At 33.9% G+C, this 27,442-nt stretch overlaps 1 protein-coding gene across 4 annotated transcripts in view; it reads left to right on the top strand.

Annotated features, from left to right (window-relative positions):
* The window catches only part of Naglu (N-acetyl-alpha-glucosaminidase), a 181,289-nt gene that overhangs the window by 147,756 nt on the left and 6,091 nt on the right, over nt 1-27,442 (top strand). For 3 of the 4 annotated variants that reach the window (XM_035365645.2, XM_085809537.1, XM_085809539.1), the window contains 5 exons: nt 1,169-1,260; nt 1,391-1,495; nt 6,610-6,730; nt 11,985-12,047; nt 12,342-12,385. In XM_035365645.2, coding sequence (XP_035221536.2) covers nt 1,169-1,260; nt 1,391-1,495; nt 6,610-6,730; nt 11,985-12,047; nt 12,342-12,385 — 425 coding nt within the window. The remainder of the gene's footprint in view (nt 1-1,168; nt 1,261-1,390; nt 1,496-6,609; nt 6,731-11,984; nt 12,048-12,341; nt 12,386-27,442) is intronic. The other variant, XM_085809538.1, reaches the window with a different exon arrangement.

The following is a 27,442-nucleotide window of genomic DNA, read 5'->3' as shown; positions in this document are numbered from 1 at the left end:
GACTTACGTTAAAGCAACTTCAGAATCAAGTTGAAGTAAAATATGGCAAATTTTGAAATTAAATATCTTTGTCGATTTTTGTCGTACGTGAGTCAAATTTTTATAGCTTTATTTTTTAGAACGGGTACAAAATTTCCTTATATGTAGTACGCATAGAGACTGGAGGAATGAGTGCAAAGTTAGATTTCATATTTTCTTTAAAAACTGTTTATTTACTGTGTAGAGACATTAGGTTATTTTTTAAGCAGGCGTGATGAAAAATGAGCAACGCCCTCGCCTGGAATCGAACCACAGACCTCTGGAATACGCACCCAACGTGCAGACCACCACACTACGAAGGCATGCTAAGGAGGCGGGAGAATAAGTATCCTTATCTACTTCCCCTTTTAAAGGGTGCCTGGGGTTTTTAGGGGACCCAATCGCCAAGTCCTGGGTGTGGAGAATCATCCACCACCCTTTTAGTTCGGGCGCCACTGTAGAGACATTAGACATCGTTTTTTTTTTTTTTTTTTTTTTTTTTTTTTTAAAGCAGGAATTATGAAAAATGAGCAACGTCTTCGCCGGGAATCGAACCAAAGTCCTCTAGAATACGTGCCCAGCGTGCAGACCAGCACACTACGAAGGCAGGCTAAGAAGGCGGAGGAATACCTTATAACTTTTAATTTGAAAATGCCAAACCATGAATATTTGCGTCAAATTGAAACATTTTTGTAACTGGAAATATATATCTATGACCAATGGTTGTAAAAATAAACGCTGGTTAAGATCTTTTATGGACACGTTGTATATAAATATAATAATTAGATAGTATATATATATACGTTGTATATAAATATAATAATTACATAGTGTATATATATATATATATATACGTTGTATATAAATATAATAATTACATAGTATATATATATACACGTTGTATATAAATATAATAATTACATAGTATATATATATATATATACGTTGTATATAAATATAATAATTACATAGTATAATGTTTTGCATACAATTATAGAACATATTATGTATGCAATATACGCACTATACATATTTACCTCAGTAAGTCGTTCCTTTATCTGTTTATTAAAATTATAAAATGTGTTTCTATAGTTAATGGAACTGACCGGTCCCTTTAAGAAACATGAAATAAATACTGAACTACTTTTAGATCTGGTATGATCCGAAGGATGTTTTCATAGCCTGGAACTTATTTTTGAAAGCATCTCAAGAAACACTAATTCAAAATTCCAGTCTTTATAAGTGAGTATATATTAGACGAAAAACCTTGAAATATATGCAATTTAACGTGTTTCAATGTTTTGTAAGTGTAATATTCAATTAATCATATCAAGTTATTTGCTCAGTAAAGATAAAATTTTTACCTTTTCAGACATGACTTAGTCGATTTAACTCGACAAAGTTTGCAGATCGTGATGGATGTTTATTATCCAAAAATAGTGCATGCTTTTAAGAAACGAAATATAACCGCTCTTAGGTAAGTTCACAAGTTTAATATTTCGCCTTTCTGAAATGGAAAATTTAGATAACACGTAATTACATCAAGTTTCGAAGTTTCATGAACTATCCCGTTGGTACATTTTAACGTTGTTAATCAGCGTGCACTTTTCAGAAATGTTTCGTAAAAAGTAAGCTTGAAGAATTTCTTCCCCAACAGATTCTTAATCGTATTATCATGTTCTCAGATGTCGATGAAAAATTAAGAACTTCTTTCAGTTTTCCGCAGTCATATCTATCAAACTGAAATTCACGAATAGCCTCCCCTCCCCCCCCCCCAAAAAATGTCCGAAAACTTGATCATCTAGCTTTTGTCGAGAATAGCCGAGTTGATCGGTATCCGAAAGCATTGCCACATCACTGGGGATATATCGATAGTACTCCCGCTGAAAGAGAAGAAAGACACGCACATATAATCAAGCCTTACGGAGGATTTGGGCGAGCACCTGGATTTTGGATTAGCAGCAAGCTTTAGTTAATCATCATATAACCCAGAGCGACTGAATCAAATTTTTAAATCGTGTATTCGCTCACAAATAAGATATATATTCTTATTTTACGTGCAGGTGTATATCAGAGCAGCCAGCGTTCATGTTAAGAGACGCGACGTGTTAGAAATATTCAAAACCCTGCACGAGATTTTCGAGAATCTCAAGTAAATACTTATATCGTTTTAAAAGCAGAAATAAAGATTTATAAAATAAATGTTTTCGTTGTGTTTTTAGCTAATGCTCAAGTTTATTAAAACTAATAATTCTTGTGTCCTGTATTAATAAAAATATATTCTTGGATACACTAAAGATTTTTTTATCAAATAGAATATTAAGTATTTTCTTCTGACTTTTAAACTTATTTTTCTGATTGCAGTGGTTAAATGATTTAAAAAAGAAGTAAACTGAAATCGTATAGTTGTCTTTATAATCATATAAAAAGCTTTCAGTTAAAAAAAAAAAAAAAAGAATAATGCAGTAATTTTAATAACAGATGAAACGATTTTATTTTACCCTTCATCCACGTACTCTGGAAAGAACGAAAACAGGTGTGATTGGACAATACGCGTTGTGACAAATTTCCATTTGAGATACGAAAATTATTTTTAAATAAACTAATTACCAGCTTGGTAGTTTCATTAAAAATAAAATAATTTCGTTTTCACCTGCAACTAATAGGAGGAACAACATAAGAAAATCCCACCTAGCCTTAACTCGTATTTTAATTTATTCATTAGATGTAAGTTACTATAAGAAATTCCTCAGAGCAAGATTGCGATCAAGTGCATTTGCAGTGTCGTTCGGCAAGACTCAAACTAAATAGTCAACGCAATGAAATATCTAACGTGTACTCCCCTTTTTTCTTTCTTTCCCCTACCTTCCCTGTCGCATTAGTCAATACTGTTCTTAAAATAGCATGTAGCTTAGTGGAAACCGAGTTATTTGTCTTTTATTTGTTTACTATTAAGAATTATTTAATTTTTCATTTGAATATTATTATTATAATCATCGTATCATTGTATTATAATAATTATTATAACGAATTATTGAATTGTTTATTTTTATTACAGACTATTATTTTTCGATTGAAGCAAGGCTCAAATTTCAAAATCTTTTGAAATTATTACATGCATAATATGATTTAAAATGTTAAATTCATTGTTGAAAAATGCCTGGTAGCGCGATATCTCTTTGAAATTATATTTCGAGCATACATACTACTTGTTATAATGCAAGCCGCACGAGATCTAAACAGTCATAGTTTAGCCATGTATGGCACATACGATCGTGCTTTTCTAGATGCAGAATGAGTATCGCGCGGTTTATAGAAGACAATGGGATTCAATTTTAATAACCCAAATGAGGATGGGCGGTAACATGATGAAATACAGCACTTCAAATTCGCCCAGCAATTTCTTCTTGGAGTCTTTGCAAAAAATGAGCACATCTGCGCTTTGACCGGTGTAACCATACAGATGAAGTGTATAAGAATGCATTTTGCAGTATTTTGCGTGTATCTCAGACTATGGGTCACTCCTCCGACCCCTCTTCTTGCGTGATACTCCTATTGCATTTTTAGCATCACTTGAAGCAGTATAGTACATTTACTGTATAGTACAAGTGCAGTATGTCTTCACTGCTCTGCCGTTTTTAAGGACTCATTAAAATGCCAACCCCAGTAAAAAAAAAATAATAATAATGTTTCTTGCGCAGGAGAGAGAAATATTTTAGTGTGTTCAGTATATATTGCATTATTTTAATTGGTAGTGTAATATGCAATGTAATAGACAGTATACATTAATACTGCGTAGCTGATCATCCGTACAGCTGTCGCACGAATATCATGTTTAATATTGCGTTCGTTATTAACATCTGTTTCACATATTCACTGTAAGTCTTGGAATGCATTATTAGCGAATCCGGGATCATTATTGTTACATTTTATTGCATATTTATTCATGTTCTGCATATTATGTATTTTACTATTCTATATTGTGTACTTTCGCGTACATGCTCTTCTCGGTGCACGCATTAAACAAAAACATATACACAAGAATGACATCGCAGTGCATATTTTATTTACTTTTACTACTCGTATCGCAAAAATTTCTTTTTTACTTCTTAGGTTCTGGTGCTAATATAATTCTAGTAATAATATGTTCAAAAATAAAAGTTAAATACAAATTTATTCCCCATAATAGCATGTTTTACTGCTAAGACATTCATTTGGTTTTTCAGTTTAAGTAATCACAAAATAGTAAATAAAAACAGAAATTTTTACAGTGGTTTAGAAATTTTTGGAGTAATTTTTGGAGTAAGGAGAGGTGAGAAAATTAGTTATATCTTCCCTGGAAATCGAAATATGTTTGCTAGCCGGAGGAGATTTCCAGTTGCACCTTGCAGGGCAGGGTAAGGAGAGAGACAATGCTTTACATTCTCCCTAACTTAAAAGGCCACTAGGGAGGAATGAATCCATTCGCCAGATCCTGGTGGAGATGAATTATCGTTTACCACCTTTTAGTTCGGGCGCCACTTCTAAAGTCATCTAAAATTTTTTGGAGTCGGGAAATGCCCTTCCTTTGAATCAAAATTCCGCATCTTCCGATTGCTAGCCAGGCGGGTTTCCAGTCACATCCCGAAGGCAAGCAAGCGGTAAGGAGGGAGAAAATATCTTACGACTTTAGTAAATAATACTCCTTTGCGTTCTGTGTAATATCGGTAGAGTCACAATAAACCTCTGTAAACTGAAGAATTTTATTATATATTAGTCTATAAATGTAATGTTCTGAAAATTTTAAAGAAAAAAATTAGGCTGCAAGATCTTGGGGAGAGTAAATGAAAAGTTAAATAATGCGATTTGATAAGAAATTGCTTATTTAAATTACATGAATTATATCTGATTATATAAAGTAAAATCGGAATCCTAAACTGCTTATAAATTGATCAAATATTCTTCTGTTTTTCATTTGACAGATTAAATGCGTTTAACCCAACAAAGTGTAACTACTACTAACATTTCTGTTATATATAGTAAAATAGCATAACATATGAAATTTATTATTATTCTTAAAAATCAAAATATCTCTTGAAATGAACAACACTTAAGACATGTAAAATTCTTTGCAGATGCATTTCAATTTTATCACATGTGATGCTAAAACATTAGAATAAACTAAAAGGAAATGTTATTTAAAAGTATGGAAGTGTAACAAGACATTTAAAATAAAAAGTATGAAAAATAATAACTCAAAATTGTTTAAAAAATATATTTTACTTCAAAATTTCAGTTTAATTTCAATTCTAGCTCCTTGTTTTATCATCTAAACTGGTTTGCATATTTATGTAAAACTCTTGCCAGGTTGTTTTACTGAAGATAAAAATAATTCAAAATAAGTAAGAAGAAATAAAATTGTAAGTAATGATACTTGCCGTCAATATATTATCTTCAATCTATAAAAAAAAACAAAATTTCTAATTATTTTTCATCTTATAGTTTGACAAGAGTTAAACTAAATTTCTAATTTTTCATCTTATAATTTATAATCATTAATTCATGATACTCTACGACAACGAATAGGGTGGCCTTTTAGTTCTCACTTTCAGTAATTAAGAATAAATACGATGTACTTTTAATTCGTTCTCTTGCAACTAAAAAATATCTGTTCTGTAGTTGTAAAAGAACAGTTCATAACCATGAAATGGATCATCCTTCCTCAAAAGATGAAATCACTTTTAAACCCTCATATTTTTTTTTCTTAGAAATAAAAGCAATTTCATAAGTACAACGAAGCATCACACCCTCATACTAAAGCTAAATTAACGTTATAATAAATTCTTCTAATCCTATAAAATCTTTAATATATATTAATATTACAGATATTTAATATATACATCCTATAATAATCTTCTAAGATATTGGGAAATAATTGTTTCTTTGCATAAAATTCCTAATCAAAGCTTCATGAAGCTGCAACAATAAATATTTCAACAAACATCCCCTAAAATCACCTACAGCATTTATGTTATTTCGACTAGTAGCTATCATTAACGGCTCTTTTTTTTTTTTTTTCCTCATAAAAAAAAAGAACCGATAATGATATGCAGTTATTTAAAAGTCTGTATCTTACATTATGTACCAATCTTGAAATTACATCTTCTGGCACACTGAAGAGATGCATGGGTTTCGATTATAATTAGCTTCTTTTAATAAATCTGGTGCATCTTCATATTTCGCAACCATGAAAATCCTCGTTAATTAGCTCTATTATTGCCTATATTATTTAGCAATATTTCATCAAAAATATTCTTATAATAATCTTATATTCAAGTACAAATTATTGTTCTAGACCTAGATCATGTACAAAAATTATATATTTCACTAATAATTCTTCAGCTTAGTAACTTATTTTTTAAAATACACATTGACTTTATCAAGAATAATTTTAAACCTCCTTAAAGTTTTTTTAATTTTTAAACGAAATATGAAAATTTTATGCTTTGAAATTACGAAATGCATAAAGAGTTATTTGAATGCTGATTGTTTTATTTATTTTCAGTATAATATATCAAAATACGTAGGATTAATGCATATTTTTTTTCTCAGGTTAGTTTCAGAATCTATATTAAATCTGTATGACGATATGGATATTTTACTGTCGTCAGATAAGCATTTTCTTCTTGGACGTTGGATACAGGATGCTGTACACTTAGCAAAAACCCCATTAGTAAGTAATTAATACAGTTGTTATCCATAATTATATAAAGTGATAATCTGAATTCGTAACGCATACGGTTATTACAGTCTTCAGCTATACTAGAAATAAAATTAACACCTTTTCATTCCACTTACTCAAACAGCTGTTCTCAATAAATACATGCGTGAATTATAATAAAACATTGAAATTTTTGCAAAAGTATCTAAAAACAACAATTATTTTGTCCTTTTCATTTTTCTTTTCTTCCTTTTCCCTTCAGTAAATTTTTACAGAAATCGCCGTAAATTCCTAAAGCTGGTTTGAAATATAAATAAAACGTTATTTTAAAATGTGTTCAGTAGTTGGAAAATTTAAATTTCAACTGAATCGCAAACTTTCTACCCTGCCAAGGATATTTTACGATTGCATAAATGAAGTACAGGGACCTAAAAATGTTTAAATATATCATATTGCTTCTTTTATTATTTAAAAGATTTTTCTCCATTTTAAAAAGTAATTATGAATTCAAAAAATTATTTAAAGGTACATTTCTCTTTAACTAAAAAGATTAAATTAATTTAATTCAATTTAATTAATATCTATTATTTTATTAATTTAAAGTAATTAAACAATTTAATAATAAATAAGTGGTTAAATAATAAATCATAATAATTGAATCCTTTTGAATGTATAATTAATTTAAATTAGATTTAATTTAAAAATTTTATTTCAGAATGAAAAAATATTAAAACTGCCTAATTAAGGAAGAACACAATTTATTTTCACACATGTATTTTTTCCTCATTATCTTTACTGAAATTTCACCATAACTATTTTAAATGTTTTGTTCTTTCCCTACGTAAATTTGCATCCATCAAATAAAGACTCTTCAATTCTTACCCGGAAACAAATACAATTTTTTTCGGTAACGAATATAGTTGCTTTATTAATCCGGTTCTTCCATCAAAATTCCTTCATTTGATTCGTCGTAACGATTCACCTAAAACAAAATCAGCTACTCTAGCTTTACGATCATTGTTACGGTAATTTATTTTTTAAAAAAGTCATTGACGGACACATTCTTTGTAATTCAGATTTCCTCTAAATGTAACAAATGCAAACAGTTCCTACCTGATATACTCAGTTCTCCAAGTTACATATTTTAGCCCAACGTACCACAGAGCTTACTATTTTTCTTTTTATTATTCAATATTTACGTGAAAGCCATAACTTGCTAGTTACACACTAAATGACACGGAGATCCTATCGTAATGCTTGTTCTTTCCTAGTTCTTAAAGTATTCATAGATATCATATACACTTGCTTGAGACTTGATTGTCATAATGAAAAATGGGGATTAATATTAAAAATAATCACTTATATTATTTACCAGAAGAGGATGGGCAGACATCCCAAGCGTTTCTTATATGGACTAAAGTACCCCCTGCTGTCGGCACTATCGTTATCTAGGTGAGGTTTCAAACCTCTGACTGAGCTCACATTCGCCCAATACATAAGTTTCCACACTTAACGAAAGCATAAATTTACTGCGTAATATTTCTTAATCGGAAACGATGTAAAACAATTATCAATTCGTACAATAAGAGTTTTGAACATTTCCGACTATAAAGGGGAGAAAGAAAAAAAAATTTCTGTCAAACGGCTCTTTAAAACTAAACTAACACTTTAAGAATAATATGATAACCACTTAGTTCATCTGCATAAACCAAGGTTTTTCAAATAGAGGGGAAATTTCATAGTTTCAGAAGAGGAATGCGGTGAGCCTTTTATTTACCTATCAAGTACTTAGTTTTAGTTTATGAATACTTTAACTACTTTTAATTAAGATTTGGTATTTTTCAACATTTTCTGTATTTTTTTTAATATGTAAAACACATTAAAATAAATGTATATGTATTTTTTGAGTTCTGCAAAGAAGGAAGAGAATAATCCTTTAGCAATGTGAAAGGGGTGCATGGGGCAAAAATGTTTGAGCATATATACTTAAAGGCAGCAGGAGAGACCACGGTGTGCCAAACAGAGTTATCAGAGGTTCAATAGTGGAAGACGCATAGCACGCGGATTAGGACAGGAGAGTATGAAAAGCATCTGTTTAAAAACATCTTATTCACTGTTTGTTTCCATCAGGTCATCGAATCAATAACTTCTATGACCTGCCTCATATGGCGAAAGTGAAGTTTGCTCTGACTGATATAAATGGCTTCAAGTTAGACAATATGCTTGATTTCTTAAACTGGCACATATCTTCTTCTGTGTAGTTCTTTGCAGGCAGTGGAAACATCTTATAAAACCGTCGTAAATCTGCTTGCTCTATTCCAATAGAATTCATACTTTTCTGCGACCACCACATAAAAATAATGGTTATACCATTTTTCGGAAGAGCAAAAATAGTTTTTGAATTTCTTTCGTAAAAGCAAGCACTCGTAAAGAGTAGGATACTTGTAGCACATTCATTTCCTAAAAGCTTCGAGTCGCTAAAGCGAAAAGAAAATTTTGTTTTATACTCGTATATAAGTAACAAGTTGCTCATTTATGAGGCTGTTCTGCGTTTCATACTCAGTTACATCTGTCTTAAAGAACTTGCATGTCACAAATACTCAATTAGCATATTAGCATATACTCCAAAATAATGCATCAAGGCAAATTACTAATATTCTAAGGTTTGTGAAAATAGAAGAGCTCAAAAGGATTTAGTGTGTCCATGAAAATGCTAATTTTTTATGTTTGTTTGTCTGACCATCCGTCTTAAGTATTTTATAGCAAGTGTTGGAACATGGCTAACAGTAAAGTTTCATTTCTTACAATTCAAACTTAAAAGAGTTATTTTCAAAACTGAAGGCCAGATTTTAATGAAATTTGGCATGGACATAGGTCAATAAAATAACGAAAAAGAAATGCAGTCATGGTATACACGCATGATCATACGTAAGGCTCATAGGCGCAAGATCTAAAACAGAGGTTGAAAGATCAAACAAAAAGGAGGCTAGTAGGGAGTATAATTCCTTCTACCAATCATACAGCTCTCACAACGTGACTTGCAAATGAGGCAGCCCCTGTGTCAGTCGATTCTCCTCCAGCATCAGCGTTGTTTTTACGTCCTCGACGGTTCTGGAAAAGGGAATGTGAACTGCAGTTGCCCTCCCAAGAGTGTTCCAGATATGTTCTATGGGCTTTGGCTTTGAAGATATTGCTGTGCAATCCTCCATTTAATGTCCTTGCTGTCGTCCATAAAATGAGCTGAGGTTAACTGCATCTCTGAAATGGCAAACATACGGCTTAAAATCTCTTCTTAAAACTTACAGTAGTCACGGAACCGCTGTCAAAGACATGAAGATCTGTAACCCGGGCAGCAAAATGCCTGAACAGACTATCAAATCTCCGTTCCCATACTGGTCCTTTTTTTGGATGTTAGAAGGCATAAAGAGGAACTCTTGCTCTCTCTCTCTAGATGAAGGTATGCCAAGGATGATGGTTAGATTGAATTGGGACTCCCCTGCGAAGCGAATGATCCCTCACAGATGCTTTGTTCCTAGTTTTGCACCATTCTAAACGGGCTGTCTTGCGCACAAACCTCTCTAATGTAACTTTCTGGTAACAATAACCCATGAAACTCGCTCACTGTGGCAGCATGAAGATTTTGAGAGAACTAAAAATTTGTTGTATAGTTGTTGCGCAGCAATGAAATGGACAAATATCAATTTTCACTGATCGTCGCCATCATCTTGGGGGTGAATAATATCCAGTAGAAGTCTCGAGTTCCGGCCTTTTCCCAGGCTTACTGCCTACAGATACACTGTCCTTAAACTGTTTTCTAATGTTGCTGGATGTTATATTCACATCTCTAGCAACCTGCACTTGGCAATGCCCTGTTTCCAATCTCCCGACGATTCATGACCTTATTTCATTATCTAAACTGATGGTTGCTCATTTTAATTGTCTGCTTTTGAATTTTACTAAATATTGCACATGAAAATCACAGTAATCGAGGAGTGGAGGTGAACAAAGAGGAGAAAATGCTCCGTTTGCTTTTAGCAATCCTTTCCTTAAATAATCCGTTCATATATACGTGTATGTTTGGGTTTTCGAAACTAAAAACCTGCGGCTTGTGTTTGGAAGCATAATTAGTAGCTTTCGTTCAGTACTTTTCTAGAAAATAGCTAAAACATGCAAATTCAACTTAATTTTTAACATTAGTGTAGATTATGGTAGCAGTCTATGTAAAAACCGTAAGTGTCCAAGGCCCTTTAATCTGTTCCTGTTCATCTCAGGCAACTGAAAGTTAAAATTACTGTTCTAAATAATTAAAATCTCATAAAAATCCCATTTCCTTTGCCCACTCAAATTCTTCTCCTCCACAAAATTCACTTACAATTAATTTTCTTAAATTTCGGTGAATATATTTAATTATAAGTATTGAAATATATCCCTCTATAATATAGCTCAGCGCCGTTTTCATTTACTTGAACATTGCATTTCTGGTTGTTTTCGCTTTTATCGTCTTCATCATTTAGAATCTCGTTTATAAACCACCAATATTATTTACCCAAAAGTATTCGAAATTCACTTTTTCGACATTTATTTTCTATGTATGTATAGACACAAGTATATAGGCGAAATTTAATTTATTGTTGTTTTGTTAATTTATTGAAGCGAGGTGTGCGCAGTTCGTAGATTCCTTCGCTGCCTAGAATGTGCAATTCGTAGATGTTTTTTGAAGTTAAAACGTATCGCTGTGTACATGGATTCTTGTCAAATATTTTTGGTTAGAAACGTTAGGTTTTTGCTATCTAAATTTTTTGTTTCGGATATTTAGCTTAAATTGTGTCTTCAAAACGTGGTTTTTGCATGTGCGAAAACCACGTTTTTGGAGACATTTTAGGCTTAAAATTCGAGATGTAGACAAAATCTTTAGGTAGTAATATAATTTTATTATTATTATTTTATTATTATTATTTATTTATTTATTTATTTTTTGTATTCAATGATGCACATTTTAATTAAAAAATATATGAGTATTTAGTCGCTGTCATTGATTATTTGTTAGGCTTTAATTATTTTTATTGGTTTATTTTAAACTAAATATAAATTTGAAAACGAAATTAATATACCTGATAATTAATTTAATGAATAAATTAGGTTCATCACCTTCTGGTTTACACGTTTTAATCAAACATACCTTCATTTAAATGTCATAATCTCACGTTTTGGCAAAAATTTGACACTTGTCTATGCAAATGAACGGAAATGTTCTTTCCTATTTCAGGAGCTAGTGCAATATGAATATAATGCTAGGAACCAGATTACACTCTGGGGGCCTTCAGGAGAGGTATGATTTAGTTTCCTTTACTTGCATATAACTTTACTACGCTAGATTAGGAAACTCAGACTATGTAAAAATGCATAAGGTAATTAATGGTCGAAAAATAAGGTCAATACGAACTTTAAAAATTGGCGAACTTCTTCTTAGATGGCTTATTTAACAATTTATTGAATAAAATTACTTTGATTTATCTATTGCATTCTAAGCTTATCTTTCCTTTATGTAGTAAAACAATTTCTACTTATTTTTATCATATGATTAAGTGCATTTGTTATGATAATATTCTTTTCCCCTTTCTAGTTAGTCGATTATGCAAATAAACAATGGGCTGGACTTATTGCACAGTAAGAATTTTTTTTTTTTAATTTTATGTTGAAGAATAGCTATATCATGAATTATTTTACTCTTTATTAATTTATCTTCATTATTTTCGTCACCGATAAGATTTAATGATTTTTTTTCGTATCCTTTTGGCTAGATGTGTTTAGTTCAATATCATTTTCTTCCAGTCTCTGCCTTCCAAACCTTTCAGCTGACGACTTTTCTTTTTTTCTTTTTTATTTATTTATGTTTTAAAAGAAAATTTAGTGCTTAAAAGACTTTCTAATCGTTGAAAAATTATTCATGTTTCTCTTCTCTTCATGGATGACAAGTACATGTGACTAGAATTTCTTTCAAAAAAATTAAATAGCTGTAACGAAGTTTCAGATATATTTTAATCAGCAAACAGCGCATTCATAAGCTGTTTAGGAAATGTTTCAAACTGGGGCGAGCTCAATTATTTGACTTCTTTTTATAATCATTACTCTCTCAAATTAGATAAAAACTAGAAATGGTAAATTGCGTGACTGGTCGGTTGGTTCGGATTTTGGGTGCAAAAGCCTTCCAGATCCCAATGGGTGAAACAAAAGCAAAGTATAAAAAGATAAAAATGATTCAAATAATATTCCTATCAAGAATTAAATTCAAAATGACAATAACTATTAAAATTAGCATGAGGCAATATAAATGCATATGCTAAAATTACATGCTACATGAATGTAATATAAAATTTCGTGCAACTAATAAGAAAATAAATCTTATTAAAATAAATGTAGGGTTCTATATTATAGCTATGTGAAAAGCAATGGGATATGGAAAAGACAAACGAAATGTTACAGAAATGTAGAAACATCCAGATGAGAGACTTCAGCATATGCTAAAATCCAAATATTTTTCTAAAGTAAAACAAAAGTCACATCAAATTACAACAAACACTTTCTTGAAGGAGGGGAAAAAAAAGAATTCAAAATGCAGATTGTCCCAAAAATGTTCTTGAAAGAAATATTAAAAGAACCTTAATATAATGTTGACGGCAACGATTAAAAAATGAACATTCAATCATGATATGATTAACCTCATTATCTCACACTTGCTGCCATTTAAAGTGCTTTTTCTACTTGATGACATTTTGAATATCAGTGCATGAGACAGTTTGCCAAAAAAATTTGACCGCATTTTAGGCAGTTATTTAAACAGTTTTTTTTTTTTCCTCTAATTCTGACATGTCTTTGTTTCCAGACGTATACACGGTGTCACAAAAGGTCATTGCAAACTTAACACATTATTCTGACATACCATAACAAACAAAGACTGTCATACCATAATAACAATAACAACAACTACATAGGAACTTGTGTTCGAAAATGCGAACGGTGACAGCTAGAGTATGCAGCAACCATGCAACGAACTTTCAAATTAAATGTTAACTGTTTGTCTTTTTCATGTATAGCAGTGCTACAACTAAACTCTGGACTTTTCCCCCAAGTGAACTGAACTGATTCTTGTGAGTTAGTCTTCCTCGTGCCTATGCTGTTATCGCTAACGTGCAGAAACGCGGCGTGATATGTTTTGGTAGCATGCTCTTCTCTTTCGCTATGTAATTGTAAATAAATGTGATTAATTGAATAAGTTAGCTTATTTGTGAATATGCAGAACCAACCTGCCGTAAGGGCAATGTTTGCAGGCTTATGGGAGAATGGGAAGTGGGATAATTTCAGGTGAGGATGTTGCAGGAGAAGGATGAACTGGCCGATATGCACTACTTGTAATGGTGCCGCGGTCCTGTCTCATGGCCACCGCAATCCCCCAACCTGACTCCCCTGGATTTCTGCCTGTGGAGATACACGAAATCCGTAACATCGATGACACGAGATGACCGTGACATCGGACATGGATTTCGTCGCCAGAATCGTGGAAGCGGCAGCAGGTGTCCGTGACACACCTGTCAATTTTGAACGGGTCTGTGAATCCATGAGTTGACGTTGTGAAGTATGCATTGCGGAGAATGGAAGGAATTTTGAACATTTTTTATATTGCTGTGATTTAAGCATGTTCTTTAATGAAAATCATATCAACACCTCTTTGGACTGACTTTCTCCCCATCTACGCCTGCGAACTTTGCCCTAGCGGTCACCGTCTGCATCTTCGGACACAATTTCCTGTGTAAATCTTGTTTGTTTAGGTATGGCAGATCAGCATGTTAAGTTTGGCAACGACCTTTTAAGACACCCTACAGAAGCAGAAACTCTCAGTTTGAAAGGTTTTGGTTGTAATCATTGTAAAAAATTTCAGAGCACTCAGTAAATTGGAATAGATGGCAAATTCGCTAGGCCGTGATTTCTGCATTAAACCAGAATAGATATCATGCATTTATAGGTTTTGATGGTATTACCAGAAGTGTACTTTGATCTGACATAATCAGACACATTCGATATATCGGTGCAGATAGACGTTTAATCACTGCATTCAAATTTACACTTATCAGAAAAGATGCGTACCCTATATCGCTTGTGCTGTTTCTATTGAAGTTCATGAAGATATTTTATAGCTGAAGCTGTGAGTATCTCTACGGTGGGATTTCCCATTATTTGTTAGCATTGGGAGCTATATTCTCTAAATCAGATATCCTCAAAAGCGATCGAACTTGTAACAAAGAATCTCTAAGGACAGCTGGGATATCAATTTTCGCTCTGGTCAACAAGCATCAGATCTCGAGCAAGATGTGAAGGTTCAGACTTTATTTGGAAGGAGTATCGAAACGACAACTGCTTGCTTCTCGGCTGTGGTTGTGATTCGAAACGTTCCACATGGACGCTTTGCAATGGAGAGAGCTCCAGAACTGATCCACATTGCTCAGTGATGATCATCGGTCGAGCTGTAAAGTCACTAAACACTGATAGTTCGGTCGGAGGTTCGAATCCCACGAACTGGCTGGCTGCATGGGCGTTTCCGTGTTTTTCCCCATGTGTAACGTGTATACGAGCCAATTTCCCTTACAAAGTCCTCCACGAAGACATCCCTCCCCTTAGGCAGATAGCCCTCGAGGCTTTGCCATAATCACACGCAGACACTCAAAGAGGAACGTGATAGGTTTCGACAAGATCTCGTGTAGATACATAGACCGCAATAACGTTTTGATCTAATGTAAAATCCACAATTAAGTTTTTATCTAATGAAAGCTCTATAAATGTGGAACTATGCTTCATTCTTCTTGCCACGGCGTATTCGAAAAGGTTTTAAGTAGTAAGTTGAATCTCAGAGAGCAACTTTCTCTTCAAGTTCAAAACACGAGTTAAGTTTATTGCCTAATGTTACATTTAAAACGCAATTCCTGAAAAACTGATTTAATGAAACTTCCCAATACAGCTTCTAGTAAGGATGCAAAACCCTCCCTGTGACAAAAAAGCACACATACTATCTTCCGATTAGAATACTTGAACCCATTTATAATAGACCATTTAATTAGTCTACTAACAGCAAACTGCAGTTGTGTTTCAGTGCGTTGAATCGTATTTGCAAGTTGACCTCATATAGTATTCTTCTCCCCTGTTCAGAATAAATTCCTTCAAGCTAGAGCTAGTTTTTACCTTGAACAGAATGACACTCAGCACTGACTTCTGTGATATGTTCTCTTTTTGAACTTCAGATATCAAAGAATCCAGAAAAATTAAAAATTTTTATCCTTTTCAGAAATTCTAAGAAAAAACAGGAAATTTTTCCAGCAACTCGCAGTTGAAGTCATCTAAAATTCGATATCCCCAAGTTTTATACATCTATATTTTAATATGAAAGGATATTAAAACAAATCACTTCAAAAAAAATCCGCAATAGCTGTTCCTAACAGCAGAATATTATCAACCGTAGAACTTCCCTTCCATAAAGCACTTGGCAAAAGATCTCCTCCCCCCCCCGTGTCAAAGTGGTTTATAGTTTTATCTAAGTAATATACTACTCATTTACCATTTATCATTCCTTGCACAGGTTTCAGAATTTTGCAGGAGACACTTGTAAGAGCAACTGATGGATAATTTGAACGACTCCTCGGATCATTCCCACGTTTGTTATAGGCATGATAATAATATTATCCCATGCAATGGAAAATGTGTGTGTTGGTTGTGCATTAGCACTGAAGGCGTAATGAGTACGTTTCCTCAAGCACATTAAAGAATCATAAGTCAAAAGATTAACTACGAAATCTAATAAAATAGGATAATTTTGCTTAACTTAAGCATAACAAAAAGTAATAATGTTCAAAGACATTAAAACACTGAAGTATTGAACAGAATAACTTAGAGAATCATCATCAGTCCTAAATATCATCAGGCTTACCTATATTATGCAATAAGAAAAATAAACAGGAATATACTTTGCCATCGTACCTGAAAGAGAAGAAAGTACTACTGGATTAGACCTTTGGCCAGGTACAAGTAGCTAGGGTGAAAAATCAAATATACTGCATTGCACACGAGCTTTACTTTCTCTCGCCAATATATACCTTGGCGCACGTTCGTTTCGTACGCCTTTCGAGTTTCATTATGCAAAATACCTAAATTTATGCTAACATTGCCCCTGTTTAGCTAATGAAACTCATACCAATTGTAATTCATTCCTGCAAAACTGAAATTTAGCTTTAGGAATTGGTTTAGTCATAATATCAGCAACCATTTCCTCTGTTGAAAGATAAGCAAGTTTTACTATTCCTTTGTTATTCAAGTCGCGTATATGATGAACTTCTGTATCAATATGTTTAGTGCGTGAACTGAATTTTTCAGATTCTACAAGTCTTATAGTAGACTGATTATCTTCAAATACCTTTATCGGTAGAGTTTGGGGTAGATTGAAATCTTCTGTTAATTTTAATAGCCATAATAGTTCTTGCATAGCTTGCGATAGTGCAACATATTCAGCTTCTGCTGAGGATAAAGAAACACAAGTTTGTTTTCTTGAAAACCATGAAATACAGTTCCTTCCTAATAAAATAACACTTCCTGATGTAGATTTTCTATCTTCAATATCTTGTCCCCAATCAGCATCTGAATAAACTGTAATATTAGGTTCTTCACTCGACGAAATTTGTAAGGATAGGTTCTTTGTCGTGTTTAAGTATCTAATGATTCTTTTAACAGCATTCCAGTCCTTTTGACGTGGATTATTACACCTTCTGCTGAGTATGCGAGTTGAAGCTGTGATATCTGGTCTTGTGATAGACGATATATACAAAAGACTTCCAATATCTTGGCGAAATTTATCATTTGAAGTTAGGAGATTTTCTACCTTGTTTAGGTTATAAAAGTTCGTTTCCATTGGTGTGCTAGCGTGTTTCGCTTCTTCAAGTTGAAATTGCTCGACAAGTTGATTTATTTTATTTTTCTGTGATAAGAGATAACTTCCATCTTCCTTGCGATTTATTTCCATGCCTAAGAAATATTTAGCTTCACCAAGATGCGTTATTTGGTAACGTTTCTTTAAATCATTAATTGTTTGAAGAATTAGTCCTTCTGTAGAACTTATTAGGATGTCATCAACATGCACTATTAAATTAATTCTTTTATCACGAACCACTTTTGTGAAGAAAAGACACGGATCTGCTTTGCTTTGAACCCCAGATTCTTCAGCGTATTTTCAATTTCTGCATTCCATCACCTAGCTGCTTGTTTGAGACCATAAATCGACTTCTGTAATTTACAAACTTTATGTCTTTCTTCCGGAACCACGAATCCTTCTGGTTGTTCCATATATATTTCTTCATTTAAGTTGCCGTACAAAAAAAGCTGTTTTAACATCTAGTTGATGTACCTTGGCATTATTATACGCTGCCCATGCTAAGAAAACTCTTATCGTAGTGTGTTTCACTACTGGTGAAAAAGTTTCATCATAATCACTGCCGTATTTTTGAGTAAATCCTTTGGCTATTAAGCGTGCTTTGTATTTTATATTTTTACCAGTTTCATCATATTTTGTCTTAAACACCCATTTGCTGCCTACTGCATGTTTTCCTGGTGGTAATTCTGTAAGTTTATAGGTTTCATTTTCTTTTAGAGAATGTATTTCTTCTTGCATAGCCTTGATCCAAGCTTCTTGTTCATGTTTTGGTAAGTTTAGAATTTCTTCAAAGCTTTCTGGATCTTTAATTTTAAGTAAGATTGATTCTTCGTCTTCTGCTTTATAAGAGAATCTTTCCGGTGGGACCCCTTTGGTTGATCTGCTAGAAACCCTTCTTTCTACATTTTCTTCACATTTAATTAACTCTTCGGAACTTTTTGAATCTTCTGTAAAATCATCGCCAAAAGATGTTTCTTCATTATTTTCTTCATCATCTTGCGAGTTATTGAAGTGAATTAATTCTAAATCTTCAGCATTATTTTCTGCAAGTTTGTCAGGTAAAGACGCGTTTTCTGAAAATCTAACAGTTCTACTTACTATTATTTTTCTTCCACCTACATAAATCCTGTATCCCTTACTTCTTAAATCGTATCCTACGAATATTCCTTCTTCGGCTCTGTTGCCGAATTTACGCCGTTTTTGTTTGTTCACATAATAAAATGCTGTACAGCCAAATACTCGTAAGTGACTTAAGTTTGGTTTTCTACCATTCCACAATTCATATGGTGTTCTATCTGTGGCTTTAGTTGGTAACCTATTTTGAAAATATGCAGCAGTAGCTGCTGCTTCAGCCCAGAATCCTTTCGGTAATTTAGAGTTTATTAGCATAGCTTTTGTCATTTCTATTAAAGAGCGATTTTTCCTTTCTGCGACGCCGTTCTGTGCCGGACAATAAGGAACCGAAGTTTGGTGAAAAATGCCGAGTTTCTTTAAATAATTTTCAGTACTTTCGTTACAGTATTCTGTACCATTGTCGGATCTGAGAACCTTTATTTTCTTTCTAAATTTATTTTCTGTCGATGCAACATACTGTTTAAGTTTGTCGAATACTTCATCTTTTGAAGTAATAAAATAAATTTGAGTATAACGCGAATAGTCATCAATGAAAGTTACGAAATATCTTTTCCCTCCTAAGCTGTTGACTTCAATTGGCCCACACATATCTGTGTGCACTAAATCCAGTGGATTTTTAGATCTAAAACTAGTTTTGGGATAAGGTGTTTCAGTTAGTTTCGCTTTTACACAAGTAGAACATTCCACACTATGAGTGCATTTGCCAAGTTTAATGCCGTCTGCCAAATCATTTTTCTCAAGTGTTTTTATGGCATCTATATTTCTGTGGCCTAATCTTTGATGCCATTTTAGTATACAGTTCGTATTTGAACATGAAACATTATTAGCTAAGTATGCTTTCTCATCAATTGAGTTTACGGTCAATTTATATAAACCTTGCTGAGCGTTGCCGTCGGCTACGAGTATATTGTTACGCTTTATGTAACACTTATTACTATCAAATGTAACAATGCAACCTTTATTGGTAACAGATTGAACAGAAAGTAAATTACTATCTAAACCTGGTACATACAATACATTTTCCAATTTTATTTGTGTAACCTGACCCTTTAAGTTTTGAACTTTAAAATAACCTTCACCAATACCATAAGAATTTAATTTAGCACCATTGGCTACAGTTACTATTTGTTTATTAGAGTCATTTAACCGAGAGAAAAAATTCTTATCACTCGACATATGAGTTGAGGCTCCCGAGTCGATAACCCATTCTTGCGTTTGCGTGTTTTCATGTTTATTTTCCACTTTTAGAACTTGATTAAACTGAATCTGTGTATTTTCAGTTTCAATACTTTTAAAATACTTATTTTCTTTAAGTTTTGTTATGTTTTCTACACTTTGCGTATTTGCTATTTGGCATGCATTACTTTCATAATTTTGAGAATAATTTCTTACTTTACTATTATTTACATCTGTTTTCGGGGAAGTTCTAGCGTTGCGTTTTAAATGAAAACAGTCATTTATCGTATGGTTATTTCTCTTACAATAAGTACAAAATTGTGTAACATACTTTGGTTTATTTTCGCTTTTACTTTTTTAAAGCAACTGAATCGTACTTTTGAACTTTCTTAGTTTCCACACGTCTACAATACTCATAATAGAATATGTTTTTAACATATTCTAGCGACAATTCAGCTTCCGATTTACTTTCTATTGCAGTTATTAAGGAGTTGTATGAATTTGGTAAAGAACATAGTAGTATTGCTGTTAAGTTATTTTCTTTAATTTCTTCACCTATACTACGCAGCTTTTCGGCCAGTTCTAGTACTCCTTTGATATGTTCCTGCATTTTAGAACTTTCATTATATCTAATGGAATATAGTTTTCTAAGAAGAAATAACTTATTTGTTAAATTTACACGTTCATGGACACATTTTAACTTCTGCCAAACTTCTTTTGCAGATTTACTATGTAAAACATGGATAATTTGCGAATCCGAAATGTTTAGACATATTAAAGCTTTAGCTTTACGATCATTCTTTAACCAAATATCAGTATCAGTTTCCGGTTTTTCTTCGAATACAACATCATCTAAACCTTCTTTTATTAGAAGTTGTTTTATTTTAAATTTCCACACTGAATAATTTTCATCTGTTAATTTTTCTATACAAATTGATTCTTTTAGAATAGACATTATTACTTGTTACAATTATTCTTATAAACTTTGTAACTAGTTTTTTTTTCAACAAAGAGTTTTAACACTTTATGCCCCTGGAATCTTACAACATTACAAAATTTCAATTTCTCAGTCTCATAATCTTTTGTTGGTTGTGCATTAGCACTGAAGGCGTAATGAGTACGTTTCCTCAAGCACAGAATTAAAGAATCATAAGTCAAAAGCTTAACTACGAAATCTTTAATAAAATAGGATAATTTTGCTTAACTTAAGCATAACAAAAAGTAATAATGTTCAAGGACATTAAAACACTGAAGTATTGAACAGAATAACTTACAGAGAATCATCATCAGTCCTAAATATCATCTGGCTTACCTATATTATGCAATAAGAAAAATAAACAGGAATATACTTTGCCATCGTACCTGAAAGAGAAGAAAGTACTACTGAATTAGACCTTTGGCCAGGTACAAGTAGCTAGGGTGAAAAATCAAATATACTGCATTGCACACGAGCTTTACTTTCTCTCGCCAATATATACCTTGGCGCACGTTCGTTTCGTATGCCTTTCGAGTTTCATTATGCAAAATACCTAAATTTATGCTAACAGTGTGTCTTTTGGAAACTCTATTATGAAGTGATAATAAATTACACTGCTAACCATTAAAATCACTATACCATGAAGGCGTATGTAACAAACGTCAAATTTGCATGAAGGGTACCTGCCCTCCAAAAGTTAAGGAACGTTTTTCAAAGCTCGCCATTACAAAAATGTCACTAACATTTAAATTCACAGTTTATAAGCATGATAGTAACGAAGTTTAAGAAAATATGTGTGAAAACAACAGATGCTACTTTTATTTTATAGAAATTAATACTTGTATAGGAATTGGAGAGAAAATGCAAAAGTTGTAAGTTTTGTTCACGAGTGTTGATCCTCAATTGTTACAAGCAATTCCGTTGACAATACCGTCTATCAATGTCCAAAAGAAATCGCTTGTCGGATTCGCTGAGGTGGCGGGCGATCGGATCGATGGAGATGGGGATGTTACAAGCTGATGCTGTTAGACGTCTCAATGCCTCTAGTAGTGTGGGCCATCGACTATGGAATCAGTTTGAATCCAAGGAGTCTAGAAGACATGTTCCAGGCAGACCAAGAGTTACAACACCTGCGGGAGACCGTTATTTAGCTCTTTCGGCCTTAAGGTCGGGCAACATTACTGTGCCTCAGATCATGGCAGATCATTTAATGGCAATAGGAACAAGAATCTCAGCTACTACAGTGGTGCAAACACCTACATAATACAGGTCTGTATGGAAGATGACAAGTTCTTTTTGTCCCCTTGACCCAAGGACACAGAGGTGCCCGTTTATTTTGGGCAAGAGAACACGTCTCTTGGACCAGTCAGCAATGGATGTCTCTAGTCTTCAACCGATCTAGAAAGAACAACGCACCAGATGCAACCAATACCACACTGTGGAAAGGCACGCTTACAGAGGTGGTGGAATATTGGTTTGAGTGGGATCTCCCTTGGTAGTCACATTGACCTGCCTGTGTTCCATGCAGGAACTTTGATCGGTGTGAGATGCCGAGACGAGATCTTTATCAATATGTCTGACCATATGCCGCTGCTATTGGTTCTGAATTTCTTCTGATGTATGAAAATGCGGGACAGCACCGAGCTCGGGTTGTTGAAGAATATCTTGAGGGTCACAGTATAGAGTGGACAGAATGGCCAGCTCAATACTAAGACCTGAATCCTATACAGTATCTTTGAGACTACCTTCGGAGACAGGTTGCGGCGTTATGTTCTCCTTTAAGGTCGCTAGATGAGCTTCAACAAGGATTACTCCGTGTCTGATCATTGCTTCCCATTTCACTGACCGACAACTTAATTGGTAGCATGGAACGTCACTGCTGCCAATGTATTGCAGCTAGGGGTGGACACATTCTTCATTAGAAATCATTTTTAAAATGTTACCTCTACATTTTTCCTCAAAAAATTGTGATGCACTATTTCTCCAAGACTGTCCTCCTGAGGTTGCCTGCAGTGGCTTAGTTTAATACTATGACAGTAGCGGCTCTGGGGGCACAAAAACACGGACCGGTTACATTGTCAGAAAGGCATTGCTGTTCCGGATGGTCGTAGCTTCGGCTATACGAGTGGGCTAGCATGACGGCCAGAATTGCGGCTTTTAAATTAGCTTCCACACATTTCGTGGTCTTCGTGCCCCACGGACTGGTGACCCTGGGTTCCCGGTTCGGAGAGGGATGTCAAGAGAGTTCATAATTTTTGAAAACTCCGGCGTAGTGGAGTGAGATCCCATTGCAAGCGGTTTATGCGTACGCAACCAGAAATCTCTCTTGCGCATCTTTTGATGATTTCCCGACTTCCCGCCTAATACGGAGGTGTGCAATTCGTCCGTGTTGTGCCAGAATCACCGACGGTGGAAGTTGTATTTTCAAAGAGGCTTCTCCAAGACTGGATTTCTCTGCCTTCTCCAGACTGGAATAATTTTTTTTGTAATTAATATTTGTATTAAACTTTAAAAACATTTTATGTCGCATTCATTAAAGAACTGTTTAGTGAACATGTCCTCTAAATTTCTTGTTCCTATGTTGCTTCATTCTCAAATCAGACACAAAAATCATGCTGTTCCTTAACTTTTGGAGGGCAGTATACTATATGTTGGGATATGAAATTATGGGAAGATTTCACAGCGGATTTCTCATTTGGAAATCGTATTTGAACATTTATTGTTTGTGTAAAGTTCGTGTTATGCCTCGTGTAAGAAGGAGAAACTCTTATCAACACGTGTCGAAATTCGACCGCGGCAGGATCATAGCCTATCGGGACTGTGGTTTATCGCTCAGTAACATTGCTGCTCGTGCTGTTTGAGATCCTGTGACTTCCGGGTAAACACGGAATCGACGCGTCCAGGAGGGCCATAGTAAACGCCATGCGGAATCTCAGCGGACCCGGGCTACTAACGTTCGAGAGAGTAGACGTGTTATCTTATTGGCCTTGCGGGATCATGCAGCCATGTCCCGTACTCGGAGCGCGCTCGTGTGCAGGACAACAAGTATCCGCACGGACCGTGAGATAATGTTCTGTAGCCCCACATACTGTCAGTACGGCGCCCATTGTTGCAGCTTCTTTTGACGCTTTGGCAGAGAGAAAGACGCCTACAGAGATTCTACGAACAAAGACACCGGACACAAGGGTGGCACCACGTCAATCATGAATGACGCATCCATGCGTGGAAGCATTAAGGAGAACGAACGTTCCTAGCTGGCATTCATCATCCTCATAGGGGCCCAGCACCTGGCGCCCTGGTATGGGATGGCATTGGACATATTATCCTGGTAACCTCTTATTCGTATAGTAATGTGATGCATTTTAACGTATTAAGGATAATGGTTGTGCCTTATGTTCGACGCCTGCCTAATACTATTTCTCAAAGAGGTAATGTACAACCGCATGTTAGCCGTACTGTTCTGACCTTTATCGATATAAAGGGTGTTCGACTATTACCGCTCACCATCACGTTCTCCAGATCTTTTTTCCACTGGGAACAACTGGTCATGAGTTGCTAAAAGAGAGGCACGCCATCACTTGCGAGCCACTATGATTGATGAACTCTAATGGAAAGCTGAAGCTGCAAAGAATTAAGTACTCGTTTCTGTCATTCGAGCTCAGTTCAACTCGATGCCCAGCCGGATTACAGCCAGCTCAATGTACTTAAATCCTGTACGCTGGTACCCTCAAATCACTTGCAAATTTAATCGTGCCTTCTTCCCACTATAGTGTATACATAAAATAAATAAGATTCTGCTATTTGTTTTCGTTCGTGGTGTAGCAATTTTAATGTCCAGCAATGTATCTGACATATGTTTTAAAAATAAGATAGCTGTACTGTCTTCTGTTTAATGCGATGTCCATCACTGTCTTCTACCTAATACGATGGAATTTATGAAAGACATCACCTACATCATTGTGAGAACTTCTTGGTGATTCTGCGGCAGTTTTGAACTGGACGGCTGTAGAATTGTATAGACAACGACTTCGGCCACATTAACTTTACTGTTATAACTGACAGCCATTGTTGTTGTTATGATTTTGTTTCATAATTCGCCTTGCTCTTCAAATTTTTTAAAAATTAATGTAATACATAATTCTCAGTCTTAGATGGTCAGGATTTTTTCCTTTGTTTGGTGTCTAGCCATCAACCACGTAGGCTTAAAGTCCCTAGTAGGAAGGCACGGCATCTAGATAGCCCTTTTCTTCACCGCTGCGAGTAAAGTATCCTTAATTTTGTGTGAAAATATAGCTATCTTCCAAAGTTAAAGGATTGTTCAGAAATATAATAACAACACTTTTCTATCATTAACTCTTTCGTTCTTACCCTAAAGAAGACGATTTTCTGAAGGTGGTTTCCATTTACGTTTCTGCTGGCCGCATCAAATTTCCAGGGCCTCCGATCTTTCTTATAGACCCATCAAAGGGTACTTGCCTTTGCTTTTAAGCTACATCTTAAATATGGCTATGTTATAAACAAACCACAGCATTTCATGATAGCATTTCTATGGTGTTACTTTAGCACAGCCAGTTATAAAACGCAATTTAAAAACAAAAAGCAGGAGGAAGTAGTTAAAAGCTGTCAACAGCAACTGCATAAAAAATCACAAAATATTATTGAGATAAAGAGAATATTAATTTTTTGAAGTAAACAGAATGTGGAAGTAAATACACAGAATGAAACTAATGGAAACATTTTGTCGCTTGCGATTCGAGAATGCACCTTATTCAGGAAAGTTATCGCAAACTTCCGATAAGCCGATGAACTTAAAAATAATTACTTAATGTTTAGAAACCATAGCATAGTCATTCCAGAAAACTGCTACTCACTTTTGATGCGCAGAAATGACTATGGATACGAGAGTGAGGAAAGAAAATCTTATAATGAAGCTACGATTTTAATTATTAAACAAATAGCTAGATAGTAGAGCACGTCTATCCAAGGGAAACACGAATTCATTAAAATTTACTTTTAGATAGTCAGACCATTAAATTTTGGGATATACATGTAATAAAAATACTTTAAGAAGTAAGAAATAGTTTTGACTTATCAGTTATAACGAGGGAAAAAACCGCAGGAAATCAACAAAGACAACGGGATACCCAGGAAAAATATCAAAAAAGTAAATAGGTTTTCACATCTAAGCCAACATGAATTAAAACCAAATTCCTTTCAATAGGTTTCTGACTTTACCTATTAAAAGGAAACACTGGCATTTCGTTCATGATAGAATTTAGGCTCTCGGGGTGAGGTATGAATATATTACGCAATTACGTCACATGTAAAAATGAAACTTAAGAGCCTCAGAAATTTTTTATTGGGAAAAAGCTTCGTTAAAAGGAATTCATTGCTAATTCTCTCTGAGTGACAGTCACAGATACTATTCTTTATTCCTCACTTAAATTGTAAAATAATAGAGTATTTAATTCCTATTCTAAAATATAATTTAAGAGTACTATAAATATTATAATTTGCTTTAAAACTTGACTTTAAAACCACTGTGAGTAAAGACAGTGAGGAAGGAAAATCGAACTTCAATAGCCAACAGTACATCTGGGGAGATGTAGAGGTTCCAAGTTTGGTCTTTAGTAAATGAGCTATTGCTATCTTTGACAAATTTAATACACTAATTCAGATTTCTCTATAGTGTCGACTCTTATTCTATATATACGTCTTCGGAGTTTAATACTCCACTTCAATAAGTTAAAGAAAATTATGTCATAACTTACAACTGCTTTTATTTTTTAATTTGTACTTCGGGCAGGCTTAACGTTTTCAGAGCAAATTTAAGAGTACAATGTACTTATCTGATTATTAATCTCTCTGAGATCTTCGAAGTACGCAAAAATACAGCATATGTACTCTAAGTTTCTTTTTCATTCCTTGGAATATTATAAGAATATAACTGATGAGTCAACATTCATTTATACAGCTAATTATAAAACGATCTCAAGAACATGTACGGTTTTAAAGTTGATTTAAATGGAAGCAAATATTTTAGCTTGTTTCCAAAACCTTTTGGTAAGGAATGCTGAAGATATAACTATTAGAAATTATATATAAAAATAGTCTCTGAATTATTTCTGCGATCGTAACAAATGACTAAAACTTGCGTACTTTCTCATGAGAAAAGCTATCAAATCAAATATCGTTATGTAAATAGATATCAATGTTATTTGACTATATGCCTGTTGCTGGTTCAGCAGAAAAATAGCTTATTACAAAGTTATTTATGCTTTTTTTTAAAATCAGACATAAAAAGACGGGTTTAGGGTGGTAACCAGTAAAAAGGTAAAGCCTTTTTATTGATTACATCCCTAAATATTAGTTACTGCTGCTAAAATCACTAAAAGCTTCAAAGATTTCCTTGAAATACTTGCCGTAATAATAAAGGTGTGTATTAAAGTGTTTATATCTTACAGCCTTATTA

The sequence above is a fragment of the Stegodyphus dumicola genome, chromosome X2 (genome assembly GCF_044657685.1).
Source record: "Stegodyphus dumicola isolate Sdum_Otavi_A_Nest chromosome X2, ASM4465768v1".
Lineage (NCBI taxonomy): Eukaryota > Metazoa > Arthropoda > Arachnida > Araneae > Eresidae > Stegodyphus > Stegodyphus dumicola.
The sequence above is the reverse complement of the archived record's forward strand: the minus strand, read 5'-3'. Positions and strand labels throughout refer to the sequence as shown.